At 36.0% G+C, this 17631-nt stretch overlaps 1 protein-coding gene and 1 non-coding gene across 4 annotated transcripts; one reads left to right on the forward strand and one right to left on the reverse strand.

Annotated features, from left to right (window-relative positions):
• Positions 1 to 1573: 1573 nt before the first annotated feature.
• On the reverse strand, positions 1574 to 7711 carry LOC103717964 (serine/threonine-protein kinase SAPK2). 3 transcript variants are annotated; one of them, XM_008806556.5, is made up of 9 exons: positions 7241 to 7711; positions 6787 to 6861; positions 3345 to 3446; positions 3196 to 3249; positions 3019 to 3111; positions 2854 to 2946; positions 2670 to 2774; positions 2311 to 2409; positions 1574 to 2036 (listed from the first exon to the last, which is right to left on the reverse strand). In XM_008806556.5, the coding sequence occupies exons 1-9, from the start codon at positions 7358 to 7360 to the stop codon at positions 1749 to 1751; spliced, it is 1029 nt and encodes a 342-aa protein (XP_008804778.1). In that variant the 5' UTR covers positions 7361 to 7711; the 3' UTR covers positions 1574 to 1748. The 3 variants fall into 3 exon arrangements, with proteins under 3 accessions (XP_008804778.1, XP_026664603.1, XP_008804779.1); XM_026808802.3 differs by having other exon boundaries at positions 2854 to 3111; positions 7241 to 7614; XM_008806557.5 differs by lacking the exon at positions 6787 to 6861 and having other exon boundaries at positions 7241 to 7517.
• Positions 7712 to 14516: 6805 nt separating this feature from the next.
• On the forward strand, positions 14517 to 14714 carry LOC113463451 (U2 spliceosomal RNA). Its single transcript, XR_003387684.3, has one exon. It is a non-coding gene; the product is annotated as a U2 spliceosomal RNA (small nuclear RNA).
• Positions 14715 to 17631: the final 2917 nt, after the last annotated feature.

A 17631-nucleotide genomic window follows, 5' to 3' on the forward strand; every position in this document is an offset into this window, starting at 1 on the left:
ATTGATTAGCGTATGAAAAATATACTTTGCAAATTTAAAAAATTAAGCTTTTTATGGCACCTAAGAAGTTCCAAATGGTCTCGAGGAAGAAAGCTCAGCGGTTAATTTTGGATATGAAAAATGTTGAACTAAATTGAGAAGAGGTGAACAACCCTAAAGAATTGGTAGTTGGTACCGGTTTAGGAAGCTGGTTTGGTGGTGGACCATAAGTGAATTTTTTGGTGGTAACCTTCAAAGTAAGGGCTATCCATGAACAGTAAGTCAGAACATCAATCTTACTCCCATTCCCACCAAATCTTATGACAGAAAATGTAAATATAGCCCAAAAAATATAACAAATTTATGCCAATTCCAAAAGTAGGGTAAATCTCAGCACCATCTATTTACAACATACCTAGACTTACGACAACAAAGACATCAACCTTGTTTGGGGAGCTGTTGGCAGTAGAGCTTTTGGAAGTAGAGCTATTGGAAGTAGAGCTTTTATAAAAAGCTATTTGCTGTTTGGTAACTACATTTCTAAAGTGCTATACCACTTTAACATATGTTTGGTAAACAAACTGAGAAAGTACTTTTGTATGACAAAATTACCATAAAGAATATTGCATAGTATTATATAACAGAGCATAATAAAATATAACATATATTAATATATTAATATATGATATAGTATAATATTACTGCAATGTAATATAATATTATTATAATATAGTAATATAACATTGTATACTATAGCATAATAATTTAATATAATATTAAATTATTTAATATAACATATCAATATATTATGATATAATGTAATATAATATTATATTTATACTATAATACAATAATAAATGTACAAAATATTATAATTATTAGCGTACATTAATTTTTCATAATATAACATAATATTAAATTATTTTAACATAACATATTAATGTATTATGATATAATGTAATATAACATTATATTTATACTATGATACAATAATAAAGGTATAAATATTATAATTATTAGCGTAAATTAATTTTTTTATAATATAACTTAATATTAAATTATTTAACATAATATATTAATGTATTATGATATTATATTATATTATAGTATAGTATAATACAATAATAAAGATATAAAATAATAATAAAAAATAAGAATATCTTTTTTTGCATGGAAGGAAGTCTGATCCACGACTAGAGTTCTGTGTTAAGGCTCCAGCAGATTTTTAGGTTTATAAGAGGACAAAGTATGTAATTATTATATTTTACTATGGGTATTTTGGTCAAAAAAAAAACTTTCCAAAAAAGTTCAAAACAATTTTTTCGAAAAGCTCTAAAATGAAGCTTCTCTCAAAAAACTGTTTTTAGCTTTTTAGAAAAACTAAAACAACTTTCGGAAATTTTTACCAAAACACCTTTTTTTCAATCCAAAAGTGCTTTTAGAGGATCATAAAGTATTTTTTGGTCCCTCAAAAATCCCTCCAAACGGAGCCTAAACGTTCAATGTTGATTGGAGCGTACTAGCGAAGTTAATTAAGTCTATTAATTATATCTAAAGTAACCAAGATTTTAACATAAGAGCAAACAAATGGTGCTTAGTTCGTCAAAGGTTCATGAGATATTCACTTGGTTCATTTACACGACAACATATCTCTACCCATGACAAATTGGAATTGTTCCTCGTCGAGTTGACGATCCTGCTTTCGTCTCAAGAAGAAATAACTCACACAACAACTAGATGCTAGCAGGCAGATTCTGTATTCTTGACATTTAAAGAGCACAAACAAAATCTCCGCTCGTCTCAATATCATCAAGGTCCGCATCTGCATCCATGTCATCTAGGTCCATGCTGCTGCTGCCAACAAAGTGCTCGCCACCAAGTTTTGGACCCTCAGTAGGCTTCCGTGCCTCTTGTATGATGGTCATGATTTCTTCGACGCTTTGGGATGAGGTGTTGGTGTTGGAATTCTGCAATCCGCTCTGGTACTCATCTGTTAGCTCGATTGGCAGGTTCCTTAGGAACCATGGGTGGATTTTTATTTCTGGAATGGTGATCCTCTGCAAGAAAGCACCAAACAGAGTAATAACACCATCAACTGCCACAGATGAATGCCTATGAGATGTACTGATACATTTAGTCGAAACAAAAATGGTGCCAAAAAAAAATAATGAAAGCAATGGAATAAATGGTTCAGCAAAAATTGGAAGAGCGATATCCCAAAACAGTGACAAAATCAGCTTTCAAAAGTCATAAAATATATAAATTGCTGTCTCCATTCCATATATGCATGGCAAAGCTCGAAAAGCGACCAAGTCCCTCAGAAGGTTTTACCTGTTCAGGATTAGCAACAAATATCCGAGACAAAAGATGTCTACACTCCATTGATACTCGTACATAATCTGGAATAGAGTACTGGACGCTAAGTATCCGCTGCCAAAGTAAAAGATTTTTCTTTAGTTAACAATGCTAAAACATGTTAAGGTAAATATTAGCTTGAACTGAAATTTTCGGCGATCAAGGAAAAATCATCTCCATGAGACCAGCAGATAAAAGACAATATCACACTCTAATTATGGTCCACTCAGACTATATAAGAAAGTCAGATAGAGCAAGATTTCTGGAATTGCTGCAAGAAGCACCAAGAATTTTCCGATCATCTTTCTAGCTCTGAAAGGGTGCTAGATACTCACCCCAATTGTCTTTCGAAAATTTCTTGGATCATCTGGGTCCTCAAAGGGATAAGCACCGACAAGCATTACATATAATGTTACTCCACATGACCAGACATCTGCAATCTAGAGTTTTCACCAACCAGTTGATTAGTTTCGGTAAAAAAGCTCTTAGACAATAGAGGAAAATGTAAACCTAACTAACCTTTCCATCATATTGCTTTCTTGAAAAAACCTCTGGCGCAATGTAAGCTGGTGTGCCGACAGTGGATTTTGGTTGGGAATGCAGCACCGAAGACTGGAAGATGAGAAAGATATGGTCATGTATTTGTCTTGAGCCGAAATTTCTAGCCTTACAACAGTTAATTACCTTTGAGTAACCAAAATCACATATCTTAAGGCGGGGTGCTGTGCTACCATCCAATAAAGTATTTTCCAGCTTAAGATCTCGATGACATATTTGCTGCCACGTCAAGAATCAAAAAGCTATCAATACATGTAATAGGATATGGAGTTTTACTAGGGCAGGACAAACACAAATAAATACCATGGAATGACAATAGCTGACTCCTGAAATCAATTGTTGAAAGAAAAAACGTGCCTGTTTCAAATGTGACAAACAACAATCAAATCAAATATAAACTTTACTTATATATCATATAAACAAAATTGAAGACAATGAGAGCACATTTCTACCTCATCCTCGCTGAATCTCCCTGCACTGCATATCCTCTCAAAAAGCTCACCACCAGCAGCATATTCCATAACTATGGCTAGATGTGTTGGTGTCAGCAAGACCTGGAACGAAATTTTTTGGTTTAATCATATAGTGGACACCGGATTTTTCAATAAAGCAACACAGAACCAATTATAAGAGAGAGGCATAGTCACAAATGGTCAGATTTAGCAGGCTAGACCTCAACATGAGAGAAACTAGAACTATGATGCTTTGGAAACAAATAAGTTATTGTTCAGTTAGTTTTTCAAAATCACATATCTAATCTGGCCTACCTTATAATGGCATGGATTCAGTAGGAAATTTTTTTCAGAAACTCCTTTCATGGTGCCTCGAGTTATGAGAGGCCATTGTAAAGATGGAAAAGTTGATTAACTTCTTTCATGATGTAATTAATTGTTACATCAAAAAATGTAATTAATTGGGCTTTGTGCAAGTTTCAGCTTCTCCCACCTCTATAATCTAAGCCTAAAGAGTCAAAAGTCCATTCAGTGGTTGAACAAGCTCTTTCATCATAGGAGATATCGGGCTTGGGAGGGACACAGCCTATGTAACAAAGAGATAAAGTGAATTTAGAGGTTTACTTACTAAGGCTGCTATTTAAGAGAGGTAATATTTATCTATACAACTCATAATATCATAGAGAACTTTACATTATCATGCTATCATTAGCAGCCTAGAAATAGAATGAATGACATGTAAACCATCATGGTTTATGGTGAACACTATGTAAATCCTATTAACTCTGTGCTATACAAAATTGCATTTTTAGGAAAAAAGCACTGCTTTAAATGCACATAGATACTGTGGATTTTAGGAATAGATAATTGGTTTTTCAGTACGCAGTATTCTATCAAAGCAGTGGTGTATCAGCAATTTAGACATGGGGAATGTCCTGAAAACCCACTATCCAAAAATAAACTCATATAAATGATAATGGACAGAAGCAGGTTAATGTTCTAGCATGTGCCTGTAAATCAAGCAACAATCCAAACGCAATGTAACTAATAGACTAGTATTCTGACTAGTCTTAAGACATACCTGTAAATATATAAACATAAATATAAATATAAATTCTGAAAGGATTAACAGAACATCTTTCAGAAATAGAAAATGCTGCTATTCAGAAACAGATTACGGTTAAACCATACTCTTGTGTTTGATACAACCTTACCATCAGATTCTAGCAAGCTATATAATGTCGAGCCAGATTACTCTACAGTTCACAATAGAAGCTCCGAGTAATGTATAACAAGGTTCTTAATATTGAGATATCATCATCACAAGTGACAAGTAACAACGATAGATTATTTACCTACTTAATGAGAATACCATGGTTGACCAAGTAACCTGCTTGCTGATAACTTAGTTTAAGATTGCCTGGAGATAAAATAGCTAAACTCTGTTTCATAATTTAATACCCAATTAAAGGAGGGAAAACTTTCACATAATAATACTTCACTATATAACAGGACTGATCGAGCACATTTAAGTTAGTGTATGGAAAATGTGCCATGCAAATTTAAGAAACTAAGCTTTTTATGGCACATGAGAAGCAAAAGTTCTTCAGGAAGAAAGCTCAGTAGTTAATTTTGGACATGAAAAATGCTAAATTAAAATGAGAAGAGGTGAATAACCCTAAAGAATCAGGGCTGGCACCAGTTTAGGAGCTGATCTTGTGGTGGCCTCCCCACAAGTGGAAGTTTTCTGGGTGGTAATTCCTCAAATCAGGGTTATTCATATGTTCTTTGTGTTGATTTAACATCGATCTCTTGGGAAACTTGCAGAGAAATTTTTGAAAAAGGAAGAGTTGGGACATCAGTCCTACTCTATTCCCATTAAATATTAGGTCAGAAAATGTAAATATAGTCAAAGAAATAAATAGACGAGGAAATTTATATGTTGAAAGTCTCAACATTATCTATTTCCAACAACACTAGACTGAAAATGAAGAAGACATTAAAATATGAGCATGCAATTTTATTTGGACTGTTTTAGCAGAGTTAATTCTATCTAAAGTATCTAAAGTAACCAAGGTTTTAGTGTAACAGCAAACATCATTAAACTGTGGGAAAGAGGAAAACAAAGGTGCACCATTTGGGTTCTATAATCCTCTCACTATCCCCTCATGATATCCCTTTGCATTGTTAGTGCAAGCAAGGAATGTTTCTGACTCATTTATAGAAGAGAATTTTATTACAAAGAGATTTACAAGCTACATGACATGCATTGAGCAATAAATATCAAACATTGTTGAAAAAGCAAAAAAAAAAATGGCATCTTAGGCACATCGTACATTCATAAAATATTCAGAAAAATCAAGGACATGTGACAGCACCATCAGCAAGCAACTTCAAGTTCCAAAAACAGAATAAAGTTATAGGGGCCCCAATGTCATTCAGTTAGCAAACTGAATCAAATCAACCAACTTCTACAATGTTGCAAGAGAATTGAATACCAAGAGATTTAGTGGACATCCATGTCATACTTCTTATATCTTGTTAGATTTCAAACATATCTGGCTGGCATACAATTAAAAAATGTGAAATTATATTTACACCAAAAAAATTATTGACAGGTACATGTCATCCTTTTTCAATGATGAGATTTTAGTGGCAGTTAAATGTATCGAGGAATACTTCTTGTTCTAGTTTTTTTTTTTAAAGCAATATGGTGGAACTGTGCCACCACCAAAGTTAGAACCTTGGACCTCCCCCAAGAGCAAGCCCTTAGGACAGCATCCTCGTAAACATTAAGAAACAGAGTGTGGAAAGATTTCACAAAATTAGTTAGGACAGAGAACTTCCTTGGCATCAATTATAGAACAGAAACTAATCGAGACAGGCAGAAAAAAAATCAGGAAATGCCAAAATTCCACGGTATAATATGTGTACAGTTTCGTGATAAGAGATAAGATATCTGCAATCAAAAAACTAAATGTTATGTCTCTGTTATGCTTGTCCTCATTATCGTCAACTGGAAATTGTTTTGATTTCTACAAAAATCGTTTGTTCTTTCATATCCTCGAATTATCTTGTGCTCTTTCTGCAAAAGCAATGGAGAATCGTTACACAAGTTCACAACTCCAACTTTGACAATAGAACCCCACCAAGTCCTCCATAAAGAGAATCCTCATCAAGAAGTCTTTTATTATATACACATTGAACAGGTACTTCTCTTGTTAAAATATTGAATCCAGTAATTGATCGAAACTTGATGATAACCAGGATCGGCAATATCATCAGAGTAGACAGAGATAATGCATCTAATCGGTGTAAAGTACATAAGTCGACTCATATAATCTTCATGGGGCATACAAGGTAAGGCAAGAGAAAGATGCTCAAAGTGCCATCTTAACATGACACGGAAAAAGGTCCATTTCATAGGGATAGCAATAAATACCTCCTTGAATCTAACTATATTTGGATGTCTCAATGATCTGTGATTCATGATCTCTCTCTGAACATGCTCATCAATCTGTCCACCGAAGCAAACATCTGATTTATAAGTACTTGCAACTTAAAAGGTATCAGTAAAACAGCAGATAACAAATACTCAAGAAAAGTCACAAACTGCGCAAGCTAAGCAAAATCCAGTTATCGAGATTGGATTTCTAAACAGTGCCGCTGAAAGAAAATAAGAGAAAGTAGAGATATAAAAGGACGAGGAACCTTCTGTCATCACAGCAGAAGTCTCCTCAGTCCCACAAAACAAACACCTTCGTCAACGGCGATGAACAAATAGAAAAACCTTCAAAAAGATTGCTAATTTGGCAATCTACGCAATCACCAGATAACAAAATTGGATTTTTAAGCAGAATCCAGCCAGAAAACAGGGAAAGGAAAAGAGGTGCAACCTTCTGTCCTCTCTCTATAAGCTTCGCGGCATAGAGTTCCTTGGTCCAAACATCTCTAACCAGCTTGGCCACCCCAAAATTACCAGATCCGATAGCCCTCAATACCTCGTACCGCTCCATTTCGATTCAGAGAACGAATAGAAATTGAAGAAATTAGGCATCAATCGCACAGAGAAAAGACCCACCACCTCACAGCTCTCTCTCTCTCTCTCTCTCTCCCTCTCTCCTTTTATTCTTTCATTTTCTCTGGCAGGAGGGAACAAAATGACAGAAGAACAGGAAAGAGATTGGGAGCTTTTCGGTTGCAGATTGCCGACTAGACGTATCTATCGATCCATCTGTCCGATGTAAGTGTTTTACAGCGGGGAGAGCTTGGAAAGTGCGACTTCCGCAATGAGTTAAAAAAAGAATTCTGCCGCACTGCTTTGCGGCGATAAGGTGTGCCACCCTCCATCAGTCCTTGTTCCCCCCACCATTGGTGGCCCACTGAGGTATTTGTAGATTTGGTTCGATTACTTGTACTCTCCCTTGAACTTGGCTTATTTGGTCGGGCTGTATACTCATTCGAGCCTATTTTACGGATAAATTATAAACTTAAAACAGTTCCAAGATTATAAATCTTATCATGTATAATGAGAGAGATGAAGTTCAAGGACCCATGCGCAATCCTCTAAATTTTAAAATTGTGTCCTGCACTAGATTCGGATCATATCTGTTATACCGAAGAATGATTGATGTTGTTTTGCAAATTGAATTGCACTTTGCGTAGGTCTCAAAGCATTTTCAAATTTTTTTCATTTATTTGTTTGTAAAAATTATGGTAGATTTATGAGTGGGAAGATGAATCCTTTGTATGGAAGATATCTCTATCCGTCATGTACTAAAAAGAAAAAAAATAATTTATATATTTTTGGCAAAGAAATAAAAGGTTGGTGTGATACACAGAAGATAGATGGTGTTAGGTATGGGATAAGCACCATTATTTTTCCCTTTAGCACTTTGGGGAAAAAAACATGGATATTGTACTTGCAAAATATAAGTAAATTATGGGAGGGTGCCACTAGCTAGCTCTATATTGAATATTTGAAGTGGCTTCACATTTTCTTGTTTATCTTGCTGATAATATCATAATGTGATATATATATTAAGGGCTAAAAATGGGTGCAGCCAGCTCTACTTTGAGTCTGTTCAATGGGTTGGTTCAATATAATTGTGCTGGTCAATGGGAGCAGGGTCAGTCTTAGCCGGTCCACTGTCTGTCTGATCTGGGCCTAACCGGCTCAAGGGAAGGAGCACGGGGACCTCGTGGGCCTACACCAGGCAGCACAGCACTGGTGAGATAAAGAAGTGGTGGAACGCGGTTGAAATAGCGCCACGTTTCTGTTACATAACGGCGTTAGGAGTGTCGTCGGGGTGCGTACGACGTACGTATTCGCATCTTCGAGGTGATGCCGTGACAGCAAATTTTCTCCTTCCCGAGACGGCTTGGGGCCACGAGACTCCCATGTGGATCCCCGTAACTCATACGTCCATTTCGACATTGAAATATGACACGCTGCCACGAGGCACTCTGCTGCCTGATATTGACCTGGTCTTGCTCAGGTCACGCGAGACCGCGGTCAACGATGCCCTTAGTCTTCCTTCCACTCAGGCATCGCCTTCGCTCCTAGGAATTCCCAGTCTCGACGGCCGTCATTGGGCCAGCTGGCGGAGCAGGACCGCCGTGGAGAAATTATATCCTTCGCCACATTGCCGATCACAACCGCACGTTTTTACGAAACTCCGTCCATCAAACGGTGCATAAAGTATGATTGGTAATATACGCACACGTCATGTACGAGTGCAGTTCGTAAAAATTTATTAATAATCGAATTATATTATTATTAAACTATTCTTAATATGCATATGACCAGCCGCGAAATATTCTTTTTACTTATAAAAAATAATTAATGGAAGATAAAAAGTTAGAAATCACTCATCAAATCAACACTCGTTTACTGACCTGATACAGATGTCAACCATGAGCTGCGGGGGAGATGAGGCTCGGTGAATCAACGAAGATGGATGATCGATTACAGTAATATCTATTTTAGAGAAATATTAGATTAATTGTTTATCTTTAAAGGTGAATAGACTAGAGCTCTTTTATGTGTATCCCAGTGTAACTAAATATGAATTTTGTATTATAAAAAAAGTTAGTTATCAGTATTGCAAGAAAAAATTAAATTATTTTTATTGAGGTCTCATAACTTTCTATTCGTCAATTTAAATATATGATGGGCAACAATTTAAAGAATATATATATATTTTTTGAAATATATGTCATGATCCGAGATTGAGAATCGGAGGTCGTGGCTAGAAACCCTCCTCACAAGCATGCAAGGCATCTCAACATCATATCATGATCAAGCATTGGAATAAATTTAAATAACTAATGTTCAAATTTAAATTTAAATAATTAGAACTAAATTTTAATATTTTACAGAACTAACAATATTTAAAAGATCTTATATCAAACTCTAGTCAAATTCTGAACTAAATTAAAGATGTCAAAACTTTGCCTCTAGTCACTCTTCCGACCATACTATTTTAGTTCTTAGAATCTGAAAAAAAAAAATAAATAATAAGCTCGACAGCTTAATAAGTAACGAATATCCTAACTAGATAATTCATATAATATTATAAGATACAATATTAAAGTATAAATTACCATGAATCAGTGTAAAAACATAATAAATTCTGTTAATCAATTAAAATCTATATCTTCCAAATATTCAAATATATAATCATAAATCCGATTCGAAACAAATCACATTCAATTCAACAGCCTTTAACTATGGCCACACTTATACTCTATAGCTAGGCCAAAAATAAAACCGCACTTATATCTAGTAAAGTAGGATAGAATACTGTACTTATATCTTGTAAAAGGGCCAAAAATAGAATCAGCGAGCTCAATAATAATCGAAGTACCAATGTATAACCTCCAATTAGTCGAGTCTAAAACGTAGTTATGCTAAAAGTTCAAATCTAATACATGTCAAAAAATTTTATTAAAAAAAATATGTATCAAAATCCAATTAAAATATGCATAAGCAATGTACAAACAATAAACATTATAAAAATAGTCTAAAAAATATTACTCTGAATTACATATTTATTTTTCATTCAAAATGCCATCTCATAAAATTCATAAATCACATAAATCGATTAACAATTTATTTGATATAAAAATAATACTATATAAATAAAAAAATAGAAAGGACAAATCATTATTTACTTTGCAAGTGAAACCAAACTATAGGTCTACATAATTTCGATAATCTCTCTTTGAACCTAAGACTTCTGCGTGGTCTAGCAGAAATTATGATGGAGGAGGAGTCCATCTTCTAGTTTACGTCAAACAAAGCTCTATCCCTTTTTTCGATCTCCTGCTCCAAGTCGAATAGGATTTTTTTTCTTTGTCTCCTACTCCAACTCTTACATCTAGACCGCCCAAGTAGACTAGGCTCAATTTCTTATAAGTTGTTACAATATATATATATATATATATATATATATATATATATATATATATATATATATATATATATATATATATATATATATATATATATATATATATATTAGATATTTAATAAATGTATATTAGGTGTCTTGATATATTTGTTTCATCTGTCTCATACTCAAGATCAAGCGCAAAATTATCTCAGACTCCCTGAATTACATCATTATTTATGAATAATCTGATTTTTCTATACAAAATTAACAATCAAATAAAACTTTTATAAGATATTTATTAATTGAAATAAGGTTCTACTGTGATATAGGTGATTTGTTCAATCAGCATAGTCTAATCATGCCTTGAGGTACCTATATCTAAAGAACTTTGCAGTTTTTTTTTTTGTTATTGCTAGGACGGACGATTTATATGTGACGAGTACGAATATATCTAATAAAATTAGAAAACTAAATATCTCGAAGTGCCCGAGGTAGCTTTCTATCTTCAGCCTACACGGTACTATCTGTATGGCTGGCCATATAGGCGGCCACCCAATCCGCAGCCCCATTAATTTTATGGAAGACATGTTTGGCTTGAAAGGCCACTCCATCCCTCGTCATCACCCAGATGTCACGAAGCAGAGGGTGGTCGTCATCCATACCCCTCGGACTCCTCTGAATCCATCTGATAACCATGGCCGAGCCGCCCTTCAGGATGACTAAACGAGCTCGCAAACCTAGCCGGACATGTCGAAGGTCTACCCACACGACCTCAACTCTGCACCAGAAATCGAAACATCGAATATCTGGCAGCCACCTGCTGCCAATATCCTGGCATTCGGGTCTCTCATAACAAACTCCGCGCCAACTTGCGTACCTCCGAAATAGATCATTAAAATTAACCCATCAGAACTTTGCAAAGTTCGGTGTTGGTTTATTATTATTTTTTAATAAATAATGATTATTCCGTAACAATAATGTGCGGGAGTAAACAAAGTCATGGGTGGGATCATCCCATAATTAACCCCAATAGATCGGTGTTGTAGTGTTCTCTAGTCTACATAAATTATAGACCAGATCTTCTTTGATATCATTTGTCATGGCTTAGGACCTCACCAAAAAATACTAGCCGGAAGGTATTTTTGAGGATTTCTTAGTCCTGTATAAGTATCCAAGATCGGCGAATAACCGATGTGGGACGAAACACATGCCCGCACGGATCGTCACATACTCCCCCCTATTCAGGCCCTAACGTCCTCGTCAGGCTAAGTGTTCTAATTTATTCAAATCTAATCACAGGTACTACGATAGGCCCATGGTCAGCCTCCATGAACCCATCTGCATTATCCGCTAGTTCACATAGGTTATGGGCCGGATCCGCTCTGATACCATTTGTCATGACTCAGGACCTCATTCAAAAGGGCTAGTCGGAAGGTATCTTTTTATGTTTCTTAGTTTTATATAAGTACCCAAGATCGGCGAATAACCAATGTAGGAATAAACACCTGCTTGCATAGTTCATCACACACTCCCCCTATTCAAGGCTTCAAGCCCTAACGTCCTCGTTAGGCTAAGTATTCAAATCTATTCAAATCTAATCACAAGCACTATGATAGGCATGTGGTCAGCCTTCATTAATCCGTGCTACAGTATTTCCTAGTCCACATAGATTATGGGCCAGGTCGGCTTTGATATTATTTGTAACAACTCAAAACCTCATCCAAAATAGCTAGTTGAAAGATATTATTTGAGTTACTTGATTATGTATAAATACCTAAGATTTATCCAATAAATAACCAATATGGAACTAAACACACGCTCGCACGAGTAGTCACACATATAATTCGATAACTGGCTGGGCTGGCAACGATAACTATGGGTAAGGCAACTATGCCATTGGAAAGATGAAATTGTAATGTACACAATTTTAGGAGGGAATGTTGCTAATTCTAGATCCATACCTTTAACATACATATATGTGATTTATGTTAGATATATGGCTTTCACTAATGTTGTCCGCATAAAAAATTGAATCTCGTAAATATAACTTCCATTGTAAAAGTTGCAATTTAACATAAATATCTAGTGCTTCCTGACCTCGATGGAGTTATCATGTCAGTCTCTATTGATGATCATATATAGCAACGTACCCAAAATTTCTGCTTGGAAGATAAATTCTGTGTATCCAAGCATATGCATGGCTCTCTTGATAGACTTGGCTTCTGGCCTTCAACTTGGGTTTTTATTTGATCTCTAATCACTTATCGGATCTTCAAGAATTGCTGACGCATCGTTTTTGCAAGTTTACCAATGACATCTTCTCAATAGATTTCTGTCGTAGATTTATCAATAATGGAGTTTTTCTTTGCCCGTTTTGTATGGCAATGTGAAAAGCAGTTGTGCTCAAGAAGATAGATCTTTTCTTTGCCTTGCCTTCAAGAATAGACTATATACAGCCAAGTTCTCGCCAAAAATATGTTCGGCTGCAAGCTTTGAAAGTCCCATCACAGTACAAGTATTGAAACCTCTTCGCATCTTCTAATTAAGTGCCCTTTCATTAGAAGCATTTGGTACCCTTTCAAACTTAAGCTCGAGTTGGTCAGATGGTGCGGGAGTTCGGCTTAAGCCTGACTTATTTTTGCCGTTTAGTTTTTTAAATTTAAATTTTAAATCGATTTGGGTTTTGTCTTTTAGCAAATATGGTGCCATTTAAAAACATCTCTTTTCTCTTTTTAAACCCTATCAGATCCGAGAATTAAAAATCAGAATATCTTTCCTATTCTTCCTCTTCATATTTCTCTCTATTTTCGTGTTTCTGAGCGATTCTGAGTTGTTTGCTAGTGTCATTGCATCTGTGAGTGTACTTTTGGAGTGATCTGGTTGTTATATCCTGAAAGCCGCCATTATCTGCTGTACCGAGACTCATTCTCTGAGAGACGCGATCTATTTTTAAGGACAATGACACCATGCCGCAACCGATAAATTTTTTTTTTTTTTACCATCTATTCTTTTCATAACACATTTTAAATCACTTGAAGACGTAAAACTCTCATTGTAATCACTGCCTCCTTTTCTTTTTCTTTTCGTTTAGTCATGCTTTCACTTCCTTAATAAATTGGGGAAGCTTTCTTTATTAAATATTTTAATATTTAGCAGTCAATAATTGTGATGGTATTTTTCAATCATGATGTCATATGACATTGGAAACATGATGTAATGTTGTTTTGGAGTTGGTGACCTTAGACCAATCGTGCACGAGCAAGGATGAGCAGGAATGCCAAAGCGAAGGAATAGGTACAAAATCTCAAACTTTGATATCAAACAATGCAGTATAAAAGAACTATACGGTGAAACACAATGCATTTTTTGATACACCCCTGAAAAAATTTATTAACTCATATATATTATATCTTCATTTCTTCACTATCAAAGAAATAAATGATTGATAAAACAACAAGCACTTCATGTAATCCTTGAAAAAAAAAATAAAGTCACATTAAAATTTATTTTCTTTTCACTCTCATGTGCAATTCTATTGGGTTCCATCCATTGACTCTATCTTTAAAGACAAATATTTTTCTTAAAAAGAAGATACTTATGCCCTCTCCAATGACAACAGATTTTTGATCATCAAAACCGTGAAGGATGATGAAGAAAATAAACTGAACGAGAAGAATCCTAGGAGCCGTTTGTCCTTTGTCCCACATCGGCTACGTGCAACATGTAGATAAAGTGCGCTTGGAATAAAAGGAGGTGGGAGCAGGCCGTTAAAATCATACCTTTCTCGGCCTTTTGGCTAAGATCAAGTGTAGTATCTGTTCTTATCAGTTTAATATCTGATACGTGGGCCATTGGCCCACTATGATATTAAATTAATTTTTCTATGGGGGAGGGCCCTTCTCGGTGGCCTGCCACCGGGGCCCTCGAGCGTCGCCCATGCGTTGCACTACTGCACGGGCCGGGCGCACCCCACTACCAAATCTAAATTGCAAATATTACCCTCCCTATTGGACTGGGCCAAGGCTCTCACGACTCTACTGTTGTTTAATTTTCATTAAACAATCGAACTTGAATTTTTGGAACAACATTTGCCCCTCAAAAACAAAGAAAGTCGGATTTTCTCAGATTTTGATTATATTTGCTGATGATTCTCATTTCAGCAAGTTCCATGTGATTGTTTGGTGTTTAGCAAGGTTGTTTACCAAAAGTTAGACAATTTACATGATTATATCATGTGATGAAACAACACAATGTCAATTTTAATGATGAGTTTAGGTGGGAATTAGTCAGATAATCCCAAGAACACTATTGGGATGTGAGTGATTCCTGAGAATAGCAAAAGTCACATGTGTAAAATTAAGTTTTTATCATTTGCTAGTTGAGTGTCAAAGTAGAACCCCAAAGTCACTTTGAGGCTTAAATCAACTTTAAACTGTTTTAAACTAAAATGATCAAAAATGACTTTGGCTCCTAATGGAGCTAAAGTTTTACTTTCAGGTGGCGATAGCTTACTGACTTTGGATAGGTAGGTTATATTTTTATTGATAAAATATATCATAGTGATAATTACTAATAATGCTATTATTATAATATATCTTTATATTGAAATATAATAATATATATTATTATATGATGTATTATTTATTATAATTAATAGTAATTTTACCAAATTATTATTAATTATATTATTTTATTGATTTCTATATTTAATTAATAATATATTGATAAAAACTTATTGCAAAACTTACTATTGAAAAGTTCATTTTCAATGTCCTTATGCTACAATGTCAAATATTACATTATAAAATATTTATTGATAATTTGTCTGATTTTTCGAAATATATGAGATAAAATTATAGATATAGTTTTCAAGAGAGACAAAGAGATCAATATGCCGCATTTGAAAATTTTCTAGCAAACTCCTCGCATTTGCTTAAATTTTAATATTATACCGTATCATAGAACCAATTTAATAAGGATTGACTTGTATTTTTTTTAATTCAATAAATTAGATAAACATGGCTAAAACTATTGCAAGAGTATTGTAAACTTGCTAATAAAGTGACCCCGAATTTTAGTTCGGACTGTGCTTTTTCTTTTTTTTCTCCCCTCCAAGCAAGAGATCGGGGGTTTAATTCTTGATTAGTAAAACCTGGACTTCAGAATTAGCCAATAAATATTCTTTGTCCGCCTGCCTCCAGCCTCAGCTGAGTGTGAAACGGCAAAAAATTCTGGACCATTTGATCCAATAACGGACCGATCTACGCGACATCAAGCCGTTAAAAAGATTCTCCTTTCCCACGTTGCGAGCCGGAGACGAGTCCATCGCATGGGGTCCACAAGATGAACCTTTCTAATTAGACCCACTAATCATGAACAGTGACTGGGGTTTTCCTGCATAAACTCGATCATGCGTTCAATGGCTTTCCGATCCAAAGCTAGCAACCGTCTGTTCAGGATCGAAGGGTTTTCAATAACATAACTTTTCTTTGGGATGTTAGTGTTATGCGAAAGTAACCTTTCAGGATCCAGGTTTGGTTGGCCAGAAATGGCCGTATTTTTGGTGATATCAGTCTGTCCCCGTGGTTTGTGATGGAGCGGGCTCGAGCGCAGGCAGCGGAGTTCCTCCATGTAGACTCAGACTTTGGACCTATGTTAGCTCGGGACATCTGGGGCCCCCACTCTGCTTCGGCAGCTCCTCATGTGGTGTTTTTCACCTGGGAGCCCCCACCCCCGAGCTTCCTCAAGGTCAATTTTGATGCCTCAGTCCAGGATGGTGGCAGGAGAGGAGGTGCTGGGTTTGTCATCAGGGGCCCGGATTCCTGCTTGGTGGCAGCAGGAGGCTGTCAGATCTTCGACATCTCAGTTCCAGGGGCAGAGCTGCGGGCAGCTTGGATGGGGTTGCGATATGCGCGATCCGTTTTGCGGGCGAGCTCCATCATCCTGGAGGGAGACTCGGCCACTGTGATCAGTTGGGTCCGGAAGGGCCCGTATAGCGATAGGGCAGTTCACCCACTGCTCCGGGATATATGGTTGATGGTGAGGGAGGGGGTGCTCTTTCGAGCTGGGCATGTATATCGGGAGGCCAATGGTGCGGCAGACTGGGTGGCGGCGTTTGTTGCGTGCCACTCAGGCGGCTCACTATGGGTCGGTGAGGGTGACTTATCTGGTGCTATCCGGGAGATTTTGTATGCTGACTCTTCTAGGTGCATTCGTACCCGAATAGTATGAATCATCGATTTTAGCAAAAAAAAAAAAAAAAAAAGTAATTTTTTATAGACACCTTTAATTATTATTATTATTATTTTTTTTTTTTGCTTAAGCATGTAAGCAGACGCTTTTACGTCGTCACTTATCAGCAAGGTCAAAAGTACATAAAATTCAACCCCGCTGTCTAAAGTTTTTCTACCAATAATTATTAAAAAAAACATTATAATGAACGGCAGAAAATTAGCTGTTCAAGACAAGAAACGGCCTTTTCCCCGTACCACGAAAATTAGCATTCAATTTAACGTGGATCCCACCACGAGTCACAAGATTATTAGCAGAAACATCTCCGTTTTTTTTAATCTGTCCTCGAACGCTCGGTTCACCCCATCCGCATGGCCACAGCTGGCCCAGCATAAACTTATCGTCGAAACGACCGCATATAACCTTCCTTTTGTGCGCAACCTTAAACGAACAGACGAGATTCTTCCACACGTGTGTGATCAACGGCGGATCCAAACAGCGCATGGAATTCCCAAACGACTCACGTTCAGCTTCTCCTCTTCTTGCGGACTACCGCACAAATTCTTTTTCTGAATCTTTATTTGATCGACAATAATTGTTAATAAAATAAAAAAAGGAAAAGAAACGCTTTTTTTTTCTTCTCCTTCTCCTCTATAAAG

Source organism: Phoenix dactylifera, chromosome 5 (genome assembly GCF_051530095.1).
Source record: "Phoenix dactylifera cultivar Ajwa chromosome 5, Ajwa_hap1_PhDact_Kaust_v1.1, whole genome shotgun sequence".
In the NCBI taxonomy this organism is placed as follows: domain Eukaryota; kingdom Viridiplantae; phylum Streptophyta; class Magnoliopsida; order Arecales; family Arecaceae; genus Phoenix; species Phoenix dactylifera.